The 20,405-nt window shown below is 42.6% G+C and overlaps 1 protein-coding gene across 3 annotated transcripts in view; it reads left to right on the forward strand.

Moving 5' to 3' along the window:
* Positions 1-20,405, forward strand: part of VPS35L (VPS35 endosomal protein sorting factor like) — a 142,933-nt gene that overhangs the window by 76,779 nt on the left and 45,749 nt on the right. For all 3 annotated transcript variants that reach the window (XM_032242833.1, XM_032242832.1, XM_032242834.1), the window contains 9 exons: positions 1,655-1,708; positions 4,425-4,505; positions 6,418-6,480; positions 8,777-8,862; positions 11,008-11,088; positions 13,513-13,576; positions 16,042-16,140; positions 18,169-18,246; positions 19,738-19,852. In XM_032242833.1, coding sequence (XP_032098724.1) covers positions 1,655-1,708; positions 4,425-4,505; positions 6,418-6,480; positions 8,777-8,862; positions 11,008-11,088; positions 13,513-13,576; positions 16,042-16,140; positions 18,169-18,246; positions 19,738-19,852 — 721 coding nt within the window. The remainder of the gene's footprint in view (positions 1-1,654; positions 1,709-4,424; positions 4,506-6,417; positions 6,481-8,776; positions 8,863-11,007; positions 11,089-13,512; positions 13,577-16,041; positions 16,141-18,168; positions 18,247-19,737; positions 19,853-20,405) is intronic.

Genomic DNA, 20,405 nt, shown 5'->3' on the forward strand with positions numbered 1-20,405 from the left:
AGACAGTATCAAGTCTCTTCTCAAAATTAATGATGGTTTTATTTTTTAAAAGTCTTGAGGGGCTTTTTTTTTTTTTTTTTTTTTTTTTTTTTCTTTTGAGATGGAGTCTCGCTCTGTCGCCCAGGCCAGAGTGCAGTCCGCCTCCCAGGTTCAAGCGATTCTCCTGCCTCATCCTCCTCAGTAGCTGGGATTACAGGTGTGTGCCACCATGCCTGGCTAATTTTTGTATTTTTAGTAGAGATGGGGTTTCACCACGTTGGCCAGGCTGTCTCAAATATCTACCCACCTCAGCCTCTCAAAATGCTGGGTTTACACTTTGAGATTACACAGTGACATAAGCCACTGTGCCCGTCCTGCCATTTAAACTTTAAATTAACTGCATTTTGTCCAACTTTTGCCATCTACTCTTTCAAAAAATTACCCTTCCAAGCCGAACATGGTGGCTCACACCTGTAATCCCAGCACTTTGGGAGGCTGAGGCAGCAGGATCGCTTGAGGCTGGGAGTTTGAGACCAGCCTAGACAATATACCAAGACCCCTGTCTCTATTTGAACTGAAAAATAATCTTTTCATTATTTATACTTTTTTTCTCTAAAGAAATCTATTTCTTAACATTATTTGTCTACCTGTAATAAAGCGTAGATAACTTTAAAGATATGAGTCTCCAGCCGAGTGTGATGGCTCATGCCTGTAATCCCAGAACTTTGGGAGGTTGAACCAGGTGGATCATGAGGTCAGGAGATCAAGACCATCCTGGCTAACATGGTGAAACCCCATCTCTACTAAAAATACAAAAACTTAGCTGGGTGTGGTGGCACGCATCTGTAGTCCCAGCTACTTAGGAGGCTCAGGCAGGAGGATCACTTGAACCCAGGAGGTGGAGGTTGCAGTGAGCCAAGATTGTGCCACTGCACTCCAGCCTGGGTGACAGAGTGAGACTTTGTCTCAATAAAAAAAAAAAGTAATTTCTTTGATTTTTTTTTTTTTTTTTTTAATTCAGTTCTTACAGCCTCAAGAAGTGCTAAAAGTGTAACATTACATGATCATACATTCAGTACTTCCATAAAAAATGAAACTTGGTGCCGGGTGCGGTGGCTCGCGCCTGTAATCCCAGCACTTTGGGAGGCTGAGGTGAGTGGATCACGACGTCAAGAGATTGAGACCATTCTGGCCAACATGATGAAACCCCGTCTCTACTAAAAATACAAAAATTATCTGAGCATGGTGGCACATGCCTATAGTCCAAGCTACTTGGGAGGCTGAGGCAGGAGAATCACTTGAATCCAGGAGGCGCAGGTTGCAGTGAGCCGAGATCGCGTCACTGCACTCCAACCTGGCGACAGAGCAAGACTTGGTCTCTAAATTAATTAATTAATTAAAAAAACTTTTTAAAATGCATACAGTTACAGGTATTTGAAACTATAAAAAGATCACTTAAATTTATAGTGGGCATCCAAAATGTAACAGTTGGTAAAGTTTAGGTTTGAAAATATGGTTGGGGGGAAATTCCTAAATCAAAACGCGTTTAAGCCAGTAATTAGCAAAAGGAAATTCCAGTTTCTGGCCATGAATGGAGCCAGCTGAGGCCTCCTGTTTGCTGTAAGGCAAACTATGTTGTACTTAACATTAAGATGTTTTCCTTTTTTCTTTGTAGGACTACATTAATTGTGCCGAAGTGTGGGTAGAATACACCTGCAAGCATTTCACGGTATGTGTGACTGTGGTATTGTTTTTGAAAGAATTGTATTTTTTCATGTTTATAATGGTGAATTAGTCTAGTTCAGGCATTGAGGCATTTTACAATGGTAATTGCTCTTATAATTTATAAAAATTACATTACAATAAAGCGTGATGGAGCACTAATAGGTGTACTATAACAAAAAATCACTGTTCCATGCTTACATTTAAGCTTGGAAAATGCAGGACTATACAAAGTTAAACTGTTTTTGTTTTTTTTTTTAACCATAGGATACCTTAGATGCTTACTGCTAAAATGCATTGCGACTGTACATTGGAGTCTAGTAAGCAGTGTTTCCCATGCAATTTGACTGACGTGTAATTTTTTTCCTAAGCAAATGTTTCTTTCCTTAGACATAGACTAGAACCACAGTTAGAGGAATACTGGGTGTGTCAAAGAGTGGAGACTTTAGAAGCAGATAGAAGTAGGTTCAAAACCCATTGATAGGCCGGGCGCGGTGGCTCAAGCCTGTAATCCCAGCACTGTGGGAGGCCGAGGCAGGTGGATCACGAGGTCAAGAGATCGAGACCATCCTGGTCAACATGGTGAAACCCCGTCTCTACTAAAACTACAAAAAATTAGCCGGGCATGGTGGCGTGTGCCTGTAATCCCAGCGACTCAGGAGGCTGGGGCAGGAGAATTGCCTGAACCCGGGAGGTGGAGGTTGCGGTGAGCCGAGATCGCGCCATTGCACTCCAGCCTGGGTAACAAGAGTGAAACTCCGTCTCAAAAACAAAAAAAAAAAAAAAAAAAAAAATTGATAGAGTAATTTGTTTATTTTAATCAAGTCCTAATAATTGAAGTACTGTAAGCATTGCTATGGTATGAATGTCTGTGTCCTCCCAGAATTCATGTGTTGAAATCCTAGCCCTCAAGATGATGGTATTAGAAGGTGGAGCCTTTGGGAGGAGATTAGGTCATGAGGGCAGCGTCCTTAAGAATGGGATTAATGCCCTTATAATAAAAGAAGCCCACCAGCCTGGCCAACATGGTGAAACTCTATCTCTACTAAAAATACACACACATACACACACACACACACGCACGCACGCACGCGCGCGCGCGCCAGGTGTGGTGACACATGGCTATAGTCCTAGCTACCCAGGAGGTGGAGGCAGGAGAATCGCTTGAATGTGGGAGGCAGAGGCTGCAGTGAGTCAAGATCGCACTGCTACACTCCAGCCTGGGCAACAGAGCGAGACTGTCTCAAAACAAAAATAATAATAATAAATAACGATAAAAGATGCCCAGTGGAGCTTACTGACCCCTTCCACCCCATGAGGACATGGGGAGAAGATGCCATTTATGAGGAATGGGTCCTCACCAGTCACCAAATCTACCTTGATCTTGGACTTGGCCTCAGCTTCCCAAGTAGCTAGGGCTATAGGCACATGCCAGCACACCTGGCTAAATTTTGTTTTACTTGTAAAGATGAGGTCTCGCTATATTGCCCAGGTTGGAGGGTCCCTTCCTTAAACCAAATCTAAATACGTTATTCTAAGGAAAAAAGTTACTAGTTTTTTTTTTTTCTGCTCTTAAGGTGGAAATTTGTTCATTACTAATTTTTGTTTTCTTTCTTGAGACGGAGTCTCTCTGTGGCACCCAGGCTGGAGTCCTATGGCATGACCTCGGCTCACTGCCACTTCCGCCTCCTGGGTTCAAGCAATTTTCCTGCCTCAGCCTCCTGATTAGCTGGGACTATAGGCGCATGCCACCATGCCCAGCTAATTTTAATTATTTTTGGTACAGACAGGGTTTCCCCATGTTGGCCAGGCTGGTCTTGAACTCCTAATCTCAAGCAATCTGCCCACCTTGGCCTCCCAAAGTGCTGGGATTACAGACATGAGCCACCAAGCCCAGCCGAGTTGCTAATCATTTAATATCATAAATGCCAGTCAATATCCTGATTTCCCCAATTGTCTCATTTTTTAAAGCTTATTTGTTGAAATCTGGTTGAAAATAAGGCTTCTAAATTGCAATAGGCATTTTAGGATACTTCTGGTGTGTAAATTCTCTCTCAATCTGTCTCCTCCTCTCCTGCCCCTTTCTTTCCCTGTAATTTATTTGTTGAAGAAATTGGGTCTTTTGTCCTGTAGAGTTGCAAAGACTGGACTTTTTCCCATTGCATCCTTGCGATGATGTCTAATGTGCTCTTCTGCCTTTAGTATTTCCTGTAAATCAGCAGTTAATTATAGAGACCTAAAAGGCATTCTTAGCTTGTGGGCCTTAATAAAACAGGCACTGGGCTGTATTGGGCTGCAGTTAGCTGACCCTTGCTATAGGTGACAAAAGTGAACAGTGAGCAGTTAGGTCAGACGGCTTGTAAGGGGGAGCCTGCGCTCTTCCCACAGTGCTTCGCTGTTCTCTTTGCAGGCACCTGAGGGAGGGCCTGGGACAGGCAGGCGGAAAGAGGGGTGGCCAATTTGACCACCACTCAGGGAAAGCAGGGGCCATGTAAAGCTCCAGAACCTTTGAGAACAGCGTTTAGTCCTGACTTGGTGTGGTGCTGTGGTACTGGACCAGGTGATATGAGTGGGATTTCCTCCCTTGTGTTATTTTCAGCAGAATATTTACGATTTCCTGGAAGATGTGTGATGTATTCTGAATACGTTGGTCCTTTCCCCCACGAACATCAGGGATTGCCATTCAGTGTCTAATACAGGTTTGGTTCCTTTTCCTCTCTTAGAAACGAGAGGTGAATACCGTTTTGGCAGATGTCATCAAGCACATGACTCCAGATCGTGCATTTGAAGATTCCTACCCCCAGGTAACATTTGCATTTCTCATTTCAACATTCTTAGGAATTTTGTTCTGTTGAATTACATAGGCACAGGCCGGGAGCACTGGCTCATGCCTGTAATCCCAGCACTTCGGGAGGCCACAGGGGAGGCTCACGATGTCGGCCCACGATGTCAGGAGATCGAGACCATCCTGGCTAACATGGTGAAACCCCAGGGTTCAAGACCAGGGCGATATGGTGAAACTCAATCTCTACAAAAAATATAAAAATTAGCTGGTGTGGTGGTGCACACTGATAGTCCCATCTACCTGGGATGGTACAGTGGGAGGATCACTTGAGCCTTGGGGGCCAAGGTTGCAGTAAGCACTGCAGCCTGGGTGAGAGAGAGAGACACGGTCTCAAAAAAAAACCCACTAATGGGAACATGTGAAAAGGGTGTAAGAGTAGCTTGAGGCCGCACGTGGTGGCTCACACCTGTAATCCCAGCTACTCAGGAGGTTGAGGCAGGAGAATCACTTGAACCCGGAAGGTGGAGGTTGCAGTCAGCCGAGATTGCGCCACTGCACTCCAGCCTGGGCGACAGAGCCAGACTCCATCTCAAAAGAAAAAAAAAAAAAGCATCTTGAAGGGGCTCTCACTGGCCCCCAATCCAATTAGGTATCAAATGAAATTAGGACAGTAATGGATTATAGCTCATTGAGTAAAATAGGAATCCAAGAGTCCATCCTTATGATGAATAGATAAGTAGATGAGCAGATTGAGAAATGTGAAAGAAATGGTAGAATGGGAAAATCACCATTTTGCAGCTATCACAGTAAAGACAAGAATTGTCTTCCTTTAGGTAAGAATTTAGGAGGCTGAGGCAGGAGAATTGCTTGAACTTAGGAGCCTAAAATAGTTTCTGTGCTACAGAAACTAGTTTAACCAGACAGCATTGCCTTGGAGCATTGTTCATGATGAAGTTTTGAAGTCCTTTATTAGTGTTTTGCTTGACTGACCTAGTAAGCTGCCTAATTATGAAATGGTCACATAATGTTCTTCATGTTCTGTTTTTAGAACATGAGAGATTTTCTTTGGAAATTATTGAAACAGCAGGTTTTTTTTGGTGTAAACAAATTGTCAGTAAATTTTCTTGATAGCAACCGGGAATAGGGAGTTCTATTTTATTTAGAAACATCATCCTTGGTTCTCCTGGACCTTTCAGTCTGGAGTGTGCGTCTCAGGGTGGGGGCGGTAACCATCGGTATCTGGGCATTTTTGAGGCAGACCTCATAGACTGTACCGCCATCCCTGGGTAATACCTTGTTCTTTGACTCTACCAGTGAACTCATTCCAGATCCTCTCCAGTGAAGTAACCAAGACACACAGGGCCACGATAGATGAGCTAGAATAGGGATCGGCCAACTACAGCCCATAGGCTATATATAGCCTGCCACTTGTTCTTGTGAATAAAGTTTTATTGGTACAGATTCCTTTAATGCACATTCATTTAATGTTGGCAATGGCTGCCTTTGCACTAAAATAGTGTTGAGTGATTGTGGTGGACTGTAGGACGTTTATAGAAAAAGTTTGCCCACTTTTCAAGGAATAATAATAGGGTGGGCACTACACTCAGCACTTTCCTCAAATCATTCCATTGAGTCCCTACTGCTTTGACCTCCAGTTCACAGATGAGGAAGCTGAGACTGAGACTCAGTTACTTCCCCAGGGCTACAAAGTAGGATGTTCAGAGTCATTGGGCAAACTTAGACTGAGACAGAACCTACCCTAAGCCCAGTTCACCATTTGTCGTCGAACAATTCAGACTTACCTTGTTGTAGTTGTAATTTAAAAAAAAAAAAAAAAAAAAATTAAGGTTTTCAGGAGAGATTGTGAACCAGAAATAAATTTTTTAAAATTAAGGTTTTAAAAGTAAGATTTTTATTTGCTTGTTTTACAGCTTCAGTTAATAATTAAGAAAGTTATTGCCTACTTCCATGACTTCTCAGTTCTTTTCTCAGTGGTAAGTAGCATTTCTTAATTATCTTTGGAAATTTGTACCTGGCTCAGAGGTTCTCATTGTCTCAGTAATGTTTTCATGATGCCTAAGTCCAAAAGAAATATTCAGCAGTTCCTTTTATAAAGTAGTTTGGTCTGATCAACTTAAGTATTTATGTCCTAACAACTTAAGCAGTATTTGAAAACATAATACAGTAAAACTGAAAGAAAAATATTATTTCTGTTTCATTCCTTACTTACTAATGGGATATGTGCTCTGTGGGGCATTACACACCTTCTCCAACATTCGAAGCACTTTGGACAGCCTCCTCTTCCTTTGCTCTTCCATGGTGATTTTCCCAGGGCACTTGCTTTTTCATCACATAGCCTAATGTTGAAATTATGTAATACATTGAGCTAGTAGTTGTTCCAGTGTCTGACAATTGAGATTTACCAGGATTCCCTAAAAAATTTAAAATATCCTGCAATGTGTATTTGAATTTGCTCAGTGCCCTGGGCAAGTAGGAATCTAGGTTATTCTCTGTATAATAGCATTCTCTGTCTCTTCTTTTGCTTCCCTCTCCCAAGTTCCATTTACGTATGCTCACAGATTGTAAGATTTTTGATTTTAATCATAGCAGCTAATATTTACTGGAAATATACCACATTCCAAGCACTGTGCTGGGACTTTACGTGCATTGCCTCTCATCAGTTTCATACCATCACAGGGAAGTAGGAGTTATTACTGTAGTAGTGCCTTCTTATCCAAGGGGAATATGTTCCAAGACCACCAGGAGATGCCTGAAACCACAGATAGTACTGAGTCCTATGTATACTATGTTTTATCCTATAAATACATACCTACGGTATTCTTGCACTTTAGGGCAAGAATTAAGTAAAATAAATGTTCTTCGAACAAAAGGCACTGCGATACCCTGAGTCAATCCAATGACCAAGACAGCTACTAAATGACTAACAAGCGGATAGCATCTACATGTGGAGACGCTGAACAAAGGGGTGACTCACAACCTGGGCAGGACAGAGCAGTATAGCAGGAGATTTCATCACATTACTCTGAGCAACATACAATTTAAAATGAATGAGGCTGGGCATGGTGGCTCATGCCTGTAATCTCAGCACTATCAGAGGCAGATAGATGACCTGAGACCACCAGTTCCAGACCAGCCTGGCCAATGTGGTGAAACCCCATCTTTACTAAAAATACAAAAAATTAGCCAGGTGTGGTGGTGTGTGCCTGTAGTCCCAGCTACCTGGGGGAGGCTGAGGCAGGAGAATCGCTTGGCAGAGGTGGAGGTTGCAGTGAGCTGAGATCACACCAGTGCACTTGACCCTGGGCAACAGAGTGAGACTCTGTCTCAAACAAATAAAATACAATAAAAGTAAAATGAATGAATTGCTTATTTCTAGAATTCTCTATTGAATATTTTCAGATGGCCATTAACCGAGGGAAACTGAAACTATGAAAAACAAAATTGCAGATAGGGAGCAACTATTATATGCCCACTTTACAGATTAAAAAACTGATGCAGGAAGAGGTAGAGTAACTTGCTTACAGCCACACAGTCACTGAGGTTGGGAGTCAGCCAGGCAGTCCAATTTAGAGGCCATCTTTGAACATGTCTACTCTGGTTCTTCTTCCATTGCTCATCAATATAATCATAAAAGACTGAAGTCTGCCTTGCATTTTGCTGCCCAGAAAAGCTTATGGTTGTCAAAGGTTGCCTGGATGGCTCACCAAATTGTTAACTGGTCCCAGCACCAATCCCTGGAACGCAAATAAGTTGTTTTAATAGTAACAGCTTTTTATTTTATTTTATTTGTTTATTTATTTTTGAGACAGAGTGTTGCTTTGTTGCCCAGGCTGGAGTGCAGTGGAGCAATCTTGGTTCACTGCAACCTCCACCTCCTAAGTTCAAGCAATTCTCCTGCCTCAGCCTCCTAAGTAGCTGGGACTACAGGCATGCACCATCACGCCTGGCTGATTTTTGTGTTTTTAGTAGAGACGGGGTTTCACCATGTTGGCCCAGCTGGTCTCAAACTCCTGGCCTCAAGTGATCCGCCTTCCTTGGCCTCCCAAAGTGCTGGGATTATAGGTGTGAGCCACTGTGCCCAGCCCCATAACAGCCTTTTCAAAGCCCAGTCAGGTCCTCTCCCTGATTTCAGAGGAGTCCTCCTCTGACCCAACTCAGAGAGTAAACCTCTGTTCTGCTTTTTTTGACCTCCACAGAAAAAGAGCCCACACATTCCTTCCTTCCAATAACGTGTGTCATTTGCATATAGAGTGCTTGTTTTATTTATAGGAAAAATTTCTGCCGTTTCTGGACATGTTCCAAAAAGAGAGCGTGCGGGTGGAGGTTTGCAAATGCATCATGGAAGCCTTTATCAAGTGAGTGCAACGCCGTGCGCGGAAGCCTCGATTCTCAGTGCCCTTGTGAATGAAACCTGTTGATAAAAAAATCAGTTCTTGCACCTTGAAGCCTAATGATGTGTACATATTTCATGCAGAAAACCACACTGGAAGGAAAGCCACATGAAAAGCAGGAGTCATGATAAAAGTTTGTAATTCCTGTTTAAGAAGACAGACTAGCAAGTGTTATGAGCCTGGCCAGCAGCTCCATTTTACTTTGATAAGGTTTTTAGAAGGAGCAGTCTTGATAAATTCCCTTGAGAGTAGCATTTTTAAGGATAAAAATCAGGGCATACATACTTAGGCCGGCACTGGTACTAGAAAGGTTTGCATCTTCATTGTTTAGTTATGTGGCTGACTAATTTGTGATCAGTTTTCCAATTTAGCTCTTTAACAAAAAAGAAAAAAAATTAAATTTAGTTCTTTTCATTTTTCGGATTAAGCTTGTGTTTCCCAAAACTGCCCTACTGCTAGTGCTACATGAAATAATTTTAAGGTGGTACGTGGAAAAAATGTGTTTGTTTTTGTTTTGCGACAGGGTCTCACTCTGTCATCCAGGCTGGAGTGCAGTGGCACAATTACGGTTCACTGCAGCCTCAACCTCCTCACACTCAGATGATCCTCCTGCCTCAGCCTCCCAGGTAGCTGGGACTACAGATGTGTGCCACCACAACCCAGCTGATTTTTGTATTTTTTGTAGAGATTGGGTCTCTCTTTGTTGCCCAGGTTGGTCTTGATCTTCTGGTCTCAAGCCATCTACCCACATTAGCCTCCCAAAGTGCTGGGATTATAGGTATGAGCCACCTCATCTAGCTAGGGTTTTATTTTTATTCATTTTTATTTTTATTTTTATTTTTGAGGCAGAGTTCTGCTCTGTCACCCAGGCTGGAGTGCAGTGGCGTGATCTCGGCTTACTGCAACCTCTGCCTCCCAGGTTCAAGCAATTCTCCTGCCTCAGCCTCCTGAGTAGTTGGGATTACAGGTGCCCACCTCCACACCCAGCTCATTTTTTTGTATTTTCAGTAGAGACGGGGTTTCACCATGGTGGCCAGGCTGGTTGCAAACTCCTGACCTCAGGTGATCCGCCCCTGTGGCCTCCCAAAGTGCTGGGATTATAGGCATGAGCCATTGCACCCGGCCTGTTTTTATTTTTAAAGTTATATATTGATTTTAAATGTGTTAGGCAGTGTATAACTAGTTTATTTAATGTAATTTGATGTATATTATTTTTTAGGACAAGGTTAAGTAAAAAGCTAAAGTTACTTTATTAAATAAATAGATATAGTTCAGTGTGGAAAATTGAGTTTGATATTGCTCAAATGTTTTAAGCTTTTCTTGTTATCTTTCTAAAAGATTAATATCTTCCTGAGGATTAATATTAATTCCTAATTAATATGCTTGGAATAAAAATACCTAATTTACTTACCTAAAGATTTGTTATAAGAGTTTGCCCTCTTATATTATTTGAAAAACCAAATGAATACTTGCGGCTGGCAAAATGTAACTATTAAGAACACAGTGACAGACAGGTTGTGAGCAGCTTCAGAAGGTACGAGAAGCCTAGTAGAACAAACAAACTAGGTTTGCCCTTAGCCTGCGTGGTTTAGGAAAGGGAACAGTTTTCCCATGATTTTGCAGATAGGAGAAGTTATCATGTGTGTAGAAGAGTGAACTTGTTATTTAAAGAATTCTGGGCCAGGCTCAGTGGCTCACGCCTGTAAACCCAGCACTTTCGGAGGCTTAGGCGGCGGGTCACCTGAGGCCAGGAGTTCAAGACCAGTCTGCCCAACATGGTGAAACCCTGTGTCTACCAAAAATATGAAAATGAGCTGGACTCCTTTAGTCCCAGCTACTCAGGAGGCTGAGGCAGGAGATCACTTGAACCCAGGAGGCAGAGGCTGCAGTGAGCTGAGGTCACACCACTGCACTCCAGCCGGGGCAACAGAGTGAGGCTGTGTCTCAAAAGTTAAAAAAAATTCTGAGACAACCAGAACATGGCTCGTTACTGGTAAACCAGGCTGGGCGAAATGCCAGCTGGATAATTTGCTGCTTTTCAACTGTGTACAGTGGATGAGAACTGAATCCAGGAAATAGCTTTGACTTTTATCTTTAAATGTCTCCTAGGCATCAGCAAGAGCCCACCAAGGACCCAGTCATTTTGAATGCCCTTTTGCACGTTTGCAAGACCATGCATGACTCTGTGAAGTAAGCCATACTTAGAGCTGAAATGTAACATGGATTGGGTCTTAATGCCACCTAATAGAACATTAGGGAATGACTGTTTTAAGCTGCCACTGTGAATACTATTACTTTATTGGGTATATTAAGATTCTTGCTAATGAGGACATTCCAGTCCAGGAGAGGAAGAAGGCTGAGGATAACCTTCCTGAGAAAGCAACGTGGCAGATGTTGTTAGAAAGAAATTTCTGTTGTGGGTAAAAAGCTGGTTTCATTCAAGTGAACTCAAACTCCATGTCTCTTGGAGATTTCTGAAAGCAGCAAATAGTATAATAATGAGCTCACTCATCCAGTAACATAGCCTTTCAGTTTTATCTCTTTATTAGCCAATTATTTGAAATTCAAATAAAACTGACTTTATTTCCTTGGTATACCTGAGGCTGAGACATAGCCACAGGTGTTACCTTTCAGTCAAAGACTGAATAATCACTGCTTTGCTTTCTGATTTTTCGTTGTTTATTTTTTAAATATGTTTTCATTTGACTGTGCTTAGGGTAATTTCTGCTTATTTGTGGCTGAAATTTTAGTCCCCAAAGAATTTTTAAACACGGCAGCTTGATTTACTGGAAAATGTTACAAGAATGGAGAAAAATTGTTTTGGAACTTAACCATCAACAAGATGAATTATATTTCTTCTTTGTTTTCTCTGCATTTTAGAGTCTTTACTTTTATGATTCTTTGTGCTTTCAAATTCATAGGTAGCTACGAAAATCAAAGTGTCCAGACATTTATAAAAATGGAACCGGTAGACTTTAGTTGGACAAAAATAGAAATAAAGACACAAAAAGCATCCAGAAAGGCACTTAGATTCATGAGATATTGGGTTTTGGCTTAAGTAAAATAGAAGGCTGATTTCTCTCTTAAAATTATGCATAGTAGGCAGACCAGAAGGTAGGGGTTCTTTCAAACATCATCCAGGGACCCAGGTTATTTCTGTCTTATTGTTCTCCCAATCTATTTGGGGTATTGTCCTTGTCTTCTTCCTGGAAGCTGATCTATCTCGACCATGTTCATGTTTCAGCCTGTGGGCACTGGGGAACAGCAGCTTTCTCTTAGGGACAAAGCTGGGAAGGCTCACACATCACTTGTGTTCACATCTCATTGTCCAGAATGGTCCCATAGCCTTCCCTAGCTGGGAAGGAGGCTGGGAAATGTTGTTCTAAGAACAAAATGGGGCCAGGTACACTGTCTCGTGCCTGTAATCCCAGCACTTTAGAAGGCCAAGACAGGTGGATCACCTGAGGTCAGGAGTTCGAGATCAGCCTGACTAACATAGTGAAACTCCATCTCTACTTTTAAAAAAAAAAAAAAAAAATTAGCTGGGCATAGTGGCACATGCCTGTAATCCCAGTTACTTGGGAGACTGAGGCAGGAGAATCGCCTGAATCTGGGAGGTGGAGGGTGCAATGAGCCTAGATTACGCCATTCAACTCTAGCCTGGGCAACAAGAGTGAAACTCCATCTCAAAAAAACAAACAAAACAAAAAACAAAACCACACAAACAAAAAAAGAACAAAGTGGGCATTCCTATTGGAGGACAGTGGCCAGTCCTCGCTGAAACATTTTCCCCAAGAACAAGCAAAAACCTTGATTCTGTTTTCTCTGGGCCCTTAAAATTTTTTTTAAATAAATTTGGGAAACTACTGATAGGCCTTCACAAGTACAATCGAAACTATAATGATTTGACTTTTTAAATTTATATTTGTGTTAAATTTCCTATTAAATAGAAGCAACTGAGGCCTGAGATTTACTTTATGATGTATCAGAAAAATAAGATGGATTGATGGATGGAGAGGGAAATGGCTAACTATGTGGTAAAGCAAGTAAAATGGTGATGGCAGGATCTCGATGGTGGGTATGTGAGTGTTTACTGGAAAATTCGTTCAACTTGGCTGTATGTTGGAAATATTTCTTTCCTTTTGGTTGAGAACGGGGTCTCATCGTGTTGCCCAGGCTGGTCTCCAACTCCTAGGCTCAAACAAACCTGCTATCTCTGCCTTCCTAAGTGCTGAGATTATAGGTGTGAACCAGCACATCCCGCTGGAAATGTTTTATAATAAAATATTAAGTGAAATTTCCCTGAAATACAAAATTTGACATTAGACCTTGCTGCCCAAGTTCCAAAGAAGTAAAAGTTACCTTTTGTTTTCTTGTTAATAAATATATCTTGAGAACAGCATCTTTGAGGGAGATGAGAAACACATTTAAATTGTGTTAATCATGATTGTGTATTTTTATCAAAGGAAAAATAAACAGCCTGTTGGGAGTTTTTTAAATCTAGAAAATGCAAAATATTCTTACCTGTTAAATTACTTACCCCTTGTGTATTTCTTTCTTTAGAAACTTTCATCTATTACCTCAGTGTTAATTATGTACAATTATTGATTTTAGTGCACTCACTCTTGAGGATGAGAAAAGAATGCTGTCATATTTGATTAATGGATTTATAAAAATGGTAAGTATTAGGGAAGAAGTTTCTGTGCACTTGGAAGTGTGATGTAATTGTTTATCCTTATTCTGGCGAAAGCAGTTAACATTATGTTCTCTGGTGCTTTTCATTCTTAGTGAGATAAGATGAAATCAGAAAACATCTTACATTAGCCAGGACTCCCCTGGGGGCAAAGACAGCCAAGACAAACTGACTTGAGAGGAAAAGGGTGGGCGGGGTGGGGGGGGGATGGGAGGAGGGATTTCTTGGCTCATGTAACAAAAAGTCCAGGGCTATGGAACTCTACGGAAGGAGCAGCCGGTCTCGGGGTCTCCTCGATGTCTTCAGGACCTGCCTTCCCTGTCCGTCTTTAGCCCTGGGCTCTGTCTGCCTTGCTGGCTTCCGGCTCCGATGGGTCCACCCCACCCCAGCTCCAGGTTTCCATTCTCTGCAGCTCTGCAGCCCAGCAGGAGGGGCTCCAGCAAAGTCCTGGGATCCAGTCTCTTTGGATTAACTTGGGTCACAGCCCCAAGCACACCTGGGTGACCTGGGTCGGGAGGACCAAGAGTGGAAAGAAAGGGTGCCCTGAAGTGGCCGATGCATCATCAGATGGGGGTGGAAGCTATGCCGGGCAGGCAGAACGCCAGATATCTACTCCCCATCTGTTTTACTTATCCATGGCTGAGTAACAGCTCATCCCGAAACTTAGTGGCTTTAACAGGGCTTTTTTGGGTTGGGTTTTTTTGAGGGTATTGAGATGGAGGTCTCGCTATATGGCCCAGGCTTGTTTCCAACTCCTGGCTTCAAACAGTCCTCCAACCTCAGCCTCCCGAAGTGCTGGGATTATAGGCCTGAGCCACTACGCGCAGCATGAGTTTTTTATTAGTTCTTAAACTCCGTGGATCAGTTGGGTAACCAGGCTGCCAGGCAGTGTGGTGTGGCTCAGTTGAGCCGGAGAATCCACAGTGGCCTTGTTCTTTTCTGCAGGGCTTTGGTGCTGGACATGGGCTGGGGCTTACTTGGTGCTGGCTTCTTTGAAGGCACAGACAGAAGCAGCCAGGCATTTTAAGGCCAAGGCTTAGAAATCACACAGTGAGGCTGGGTGTGGTGGCTCATGCCTGTAATCCCAGCACTTTGGGAGCCTAAGGCGTGTGGATCGCCTGAGATCAGGAGGTCAAGACCAGCCTGACCATCATGGCGAAACCCCTTCTCTACTAAAAATACAAAATTAGCCAGGCATGGTGCATGCCTGTAATTCCAGCTACTCTAGAGGCTGAGGCAGAAGAATAGCTCGAACATGGGAGGCAGAGGTTGCCGCGAGCCAAGACCATGTCACTGCACTCCAGCCTGGGCAACAAGAGCAAAACTCTGTCTTGAAAAAAGAAAAAAAAAAAAGAGAAATCACAGTACCCTCCTGCCCCATTCTACTGCAATCTGTCGGTCAAAGCAAGTCACAGGGCCAGTCTAGAGGGGAAGAGGCTCTGCCTCTTGATGGGGTTGGTCCACAGAGACGTTGCAGAAGGGCAAGCAGAGTGGGAGGGATTCCTCTGGGAACATCCTCCTCTGGGAACATCCCACCATGATACTATCACAGCCTGAAAAATCTTTGCCTTAATTCTGGGTGCTCTAAGCCAAAATGCCAACTGCTGCCAGTATCTCCTATTTTAATAGAGAAGTCAGGACCAAAGCTGACCGAGATGAAAATGACAAGATCACTTTGAAAATAACCTTGAAATTCTGACTTGTTAAATAATGTGGGTTGATTAGTCCACTTGACTCTGTGGGTGAAATATCAATTTTGATGAAAATTCAGGATTAGCCTTTTAATTCCTGCTTTGGGAAACAGACCTGTGGATTTCCTCAGGTCACTTTCCTTGGCCCTTGCTTTATGTACTCTTCATGTGGTATTTATCTTTTTATGGCATTGTCTGAAAGTTACCGAGTTATGGAAAAGAATATAAGGCAGTTAGATATGAAACATGATAGCTGTAATGGAAATAGCGACGTTGAATCTCACCTGGACAAAAGTAATTGATGTAGCAGTAAAGTTTTTCTTACTAATGAGCTATTCATAAATCTGAAGAAACAGGAGAAGAGGTGGGTGTTTAATGGTGGACAGACTTCCATCTATGGCCCCTATAGCCACCAGTGAGCTGCTGAGGTTGGGTCCCCATCAGGAAGCGGAAAGGTGTGACCGTTACAATAGCAAACCATCTGACAAATGGCCCCCAGTAACCACATTTATGTTCTGTGAAAAGGCCACAGCTGACAAACAAAATCCCATTATTCCCTTTCCAGTGGTTTCCTTTGGAGCCTGGAAAATTCTGTTTACACCCTGAACTCCTGCTTTATACCCTTTGACTTCTTATGTTCCAGTCTGCTGCCCACGTCATAAAGATGAGGTGGCAATAATATTTCAGTCATACCGTGTTCGCTTGTGTTCCCTCTAAAAAGACCACTGTCCCCTGCAGCATCTTTCTCCTTGATTCTAGGTATCCTTTGGCCGTGATTTTGAACAACAGCTGAGTTTTTACGTTGAGTCCAGGTCGATGTTTTGCAATCTGGAGCCTGTTCTTGTGCAGTTGATTCACGTAAGGATTTTCATTCATTAGTTTCTTCTCTCAGTAAGTATTTGTTGATCATCTGCATCCCAATCATTTATTTTTATTTTATTAGAGACAGGGTCTTGCTCTGTCACCCAGGCTAGAGTGCAGTGGCACAATCATAGTTCACTGTTGCCTTGAACTCCTGGGCTCAAGGAATCCTCCTGCCTCAGGCTCCTAAGTAGCTGGTACTATCAGCTTGAGCCACCATGCCTGGCTGTTTTCATTTCTTTTTTTTTTTTTTTGGAGAGATGGGGTCTCACTGCGTTACCCAGGCTGGTCTCAAATTCCTTGCATCTGGTAATCCTCCTGCCTTGGCCTCCCAAATGCTGGGATTACAGGCATGAGCCACTGTGCCCAGCCGTAATCTGGGATTCTTCTGGCCCTGTTTTGTTACTGTTCTCTGTGAAATCAAAGGTGATTTCTTAGAGGTTAATAAACTTACAACTTTGGTTTTATTGATCTCTTTTTCTGTGAGATTTCTGTTTTCTCGTTTCTCCGTGCCAGCAAGAGTTAGTGATTTACACTGATTAGTTACAGAAATCTAACCAGAGAAAGCCCCTTCTACCTAACAAGAGGTTCCCAACTTTTTTGGATCATGGTCTCTCTCTAACATTTTATGATGCCTGCGGACCAGAAGAATTAATAACAGCCTGTTTATTAAGAAGTTAGGTTCAGTCTAGGCATGATGGCTCATGCCTGTAATCCCAGCACTTTGGGAGACTGAGGCTGGCAGATCAGTTGAGGTCAGGAATTCAAGACCAGCTTGGCCAACATGGTGAATCTCTTTCTCTATTAAAAATACAAAAATTAGCCAGGTGTGATGGCAGGCACGTGTTATCCCATCTACTTGAGAGGCTGAGGCAGGAGAATTGCTTAAACCTGGGAGGTGGAGGTTGCAGTGAGCAGAGATCATGCCACTGCACTCCAGCCTGGGTGAGAAAGGGAGACTGCATCTCACAAAAAAAAAAAAAAAAAGGTAAGATCAGACAGTTTAAGTGTTTATGCTCTAACAACTTGATAGCCATTTGAAGAAAATGTATATATATAAATTGAAAGAAAAATAATACTGTTTTTTGTTCCCCTAAGGCTCTTTCATTACTTCATGTCTATTCAAGGAAAATAACTTTTGTATGTATTTGTTGGCTGGTTAGCAAGTTATTTAGCACAACTAAACTTAAGACCTAAATGTAGAAACTTTATCTGGAAAACAGGGGAGGTAATAGTTTCCACCCTGGGATTATGAAGCTTAAGTGAACCAATAAATGTGTAGCGCTTGGAACACTGTAAGTGATGATGTGACTACTATCATTATTGTTCTTATTGTTGGTACTGTATAGCTGAATGGTGCGGTCTGATTTTCTAAGTGGTGTGCTTTGCAGGTGTCTCTTAAGATCTCTAAATTATTATTATTTTTTTTGAGGCAGAGTCTTGCCCTGTTGCTCAGGCTGGAGTGCAATGGTGCGATCTCGGCTTACTACAATGTCTGCCTCCCAGGTTCAAGCCATTCTCCTGCCTCAGCCTCCTGAGTAGCTGGGATTACAGACACACGCCCAGCTAATTTTTGTATTTTTAGTAAAGATAGGGTTTCACCATGTTGGTCAGGCTGGTCTTGAACTCCTGACCTCAGGTGATCCACCCACCTCGGCCTCCCAAAGTTCTGGGATTATAGGCGTGAGCCACAGGCACCTGGCCCAAGATCTCTAAATTCTTAAACTTTGGTGTGATGGGATTTTTGGAAATGGAGAAAGTGAATCCCAGCTGTTCGTTAAGCCAGAAAATCGTCATTTATAATGCTGATCGGAAGGCATGACAAATGTAGATATTTGCTCAAGCCATGATGGGATCAAGTCTGATGACCCCTTTGGCGTTTCAGGGTTTGGTGCTAACCAGTCTTGGTCCCAGAAAGCTTGTTCTCATTGACCTGTATGTAGTTAATGTTCAAATCTCTATGGAAGACATTCATCTGAATTGGCCATTACCTCATTACCATTTCTGTTTTATTCACAAATTCAGAGTGTAAACCGGTTGGCAATGGAGACGAGAAAAGTAATGAAAGGAAATCATTCCAGAAAGACGGCTGCGTTTGTCCGGGTAAGTTCTCAAGATAAGGACTGTCAGACTTTGAACTCCAGTGGTCTATTTAGTGTGCAGGTTACTAAATTACTCTTCCTGGAAAAAGACAAGTGTGTCATGATAAGAATGGTTTAGTATTGATTTTTCAGATTAATTTTATTTTTCCCTGTATCTATGGGATGATCCATTTTCTTAATGTTTTCAAGAGAAATGGTTAAAAGAGTCTGAATTTTAATATGTGTTGTGGGGAAGGTAAATGAGTGATGGAGCTGCATGTTTATATGCCAGCTGAACTAGCTTTCATTTTCTCTAATATAATACTAATATAACACATAGTTAATAACACTATAAAATATAAAATAGTTTTCTAATATAAAAATATGTATAATATTGTGCTTATAACTGAAAGGGCTTTTTTCTCTAGATGATAATGATGCTCAACATTTTTTTTTTTTTTTTTTGAGATGGAGTTTTTCTCTTGTTGCCCAGGCTGGAGTGCAGTGGTGTGATCTCAGCTCACTGCAACCTCTGCCTCCCGGGTTCAAGCGATTCTCCCCCTCAGCCCCTCAAGTAGCTGGGATTACAGACACCCACCAACATGCCCAGCTAATTTTTTTGTATTTTCAGTAGAGATGGGGTTTCACCATGTTGGCCAGGCTGGTTTCAAACTCCTATCTGCAAGTGATCTGCCTGCCTCAGCCTCCCAAAGTGTTGGGATTACAGGTGTGAGCCACCATGCCCAGCCTGATTCAGCTCTGAAAAACATTTTCAGCTTCTTGAAGCTGAAAATTTTATCAGATGTGATGCTACTCAAAATTTACATATTTTTTATTTTGGATACAGAGTCTTGCTCTGTCACCCAGGCAGGAGTGCAGTGGCACCATCATGGTTCACTATAACCACCATGCCCAGCTAATTTTTTTTTTTTTTTTTTTTTTGTAGAGATAGGGGAGGGGAGTCTCACTAGGTTGCCCATGCTGGTCTCGAACTCCTGGCCTCAAGTGATCCTCCTGCCGCAACCTCACAAAGTGTTAGGATGTCAGGTGTGAGCCACTGTACCGAGCCCTGTTCAAAACTTTAAGAAAGCAGTATGTGTCTTTGTTTTTAAACATGAAATCATACTGAAAAGATGACATTAAAAAATGAGCATCCTGACTCTGCCCTTTGTCACCTTGCTCCTCTTTCCTTAGCCACCTCAAACTCTTTAGCAACTGCTTCTGATTACCTCCTTATTTATCAGTTTATCAATGTTAGGTTCTACCTATTTACTTCCTATGATGATGGGTGAGGATTTGCTTTCCTGCATTATCACTCACTCCCCTTACACCCCTGTCTTCCCAGAGGGTGATCAGACAGAGCAGAGTTGTACAAGAGGGGAAAATTGGGGCTCAGAATGGGGAAATTCACTATTGTAAGTTTCTTTACTTAGAAATGCATGAGGGATGAAAACAGGAGTATGATTCTGCCACTGTGGTGTTTCCAGCGTTGATGTTTCTCCCCTTCACCTAGGCCTGTGTTGCCTACTGCTTCATCACCATCCCCTCCTTGACGGGCATCTTCACACGTCTCAATCTCTACCTGCATTCTGGTCAGGTGGCCTTGGCCAACCAGTGCCTCTCCCAAGGTAAGGCCATTCATTCTGTCATCTTGGGCATTCCCTTGCTGCTTAGGAAAACTGACTCACATGTGTGCGTATGTGTGCAGAAACAAAGATTTCTTTTTTTAGAGACAGTCTTGCTCTGTCACCCAGGCCGGAGTGTAGTGCTGTGATCATAGTTCCCCGTAACCCTGAACTCCTGGGCTCAAGCAGTCCTGAGTAGCTAGGACTGCAGGTGCATACCACCACACACAGCTAATGTTTTTGTTTTTATTTATACTTTTTATGTATTTGTTTTTTTGAGATGGAGTCTTGTTCCGTTGCCCAGGCTGGAGTGCAGTGGCACAATCTCGAATCACTGCGATTTCTGCCTCCTGGGTTCAAGCAATTCTCCTACCTCAGCCTCCCGAGTAGCTGGGATTACAGGTGCACACCACCATGCCCAGCCAGTTTTTTTTGTTAGTTTTTAATAGAGATGTGGTTTCACCATGCTGGCCAGGCTGGTCTCGAACTCCTGACCTCATGATCCACCCGCCTCGGACTCCCAAAGTGCTGGGATTACAGGTGTGAGCCACAGTGC

The sequence above is a fragment of the Sapajus apella genome, unplaced genomic scaffold (assembly GCF_009761245.1).
Source record: "Sapajus apella isolate SASKATOON/1434 unplaced genomic scaffold, GSC_monkey_1.0 scaffold51, whole genome shotgun sequence".
NCBI classification, from domain to species: domain Eukaryota; kingdom Metazoa; phylum Chordata; class Mammalia; order Primates; family Cebidae; genus Sapajus; species Sapajus apella.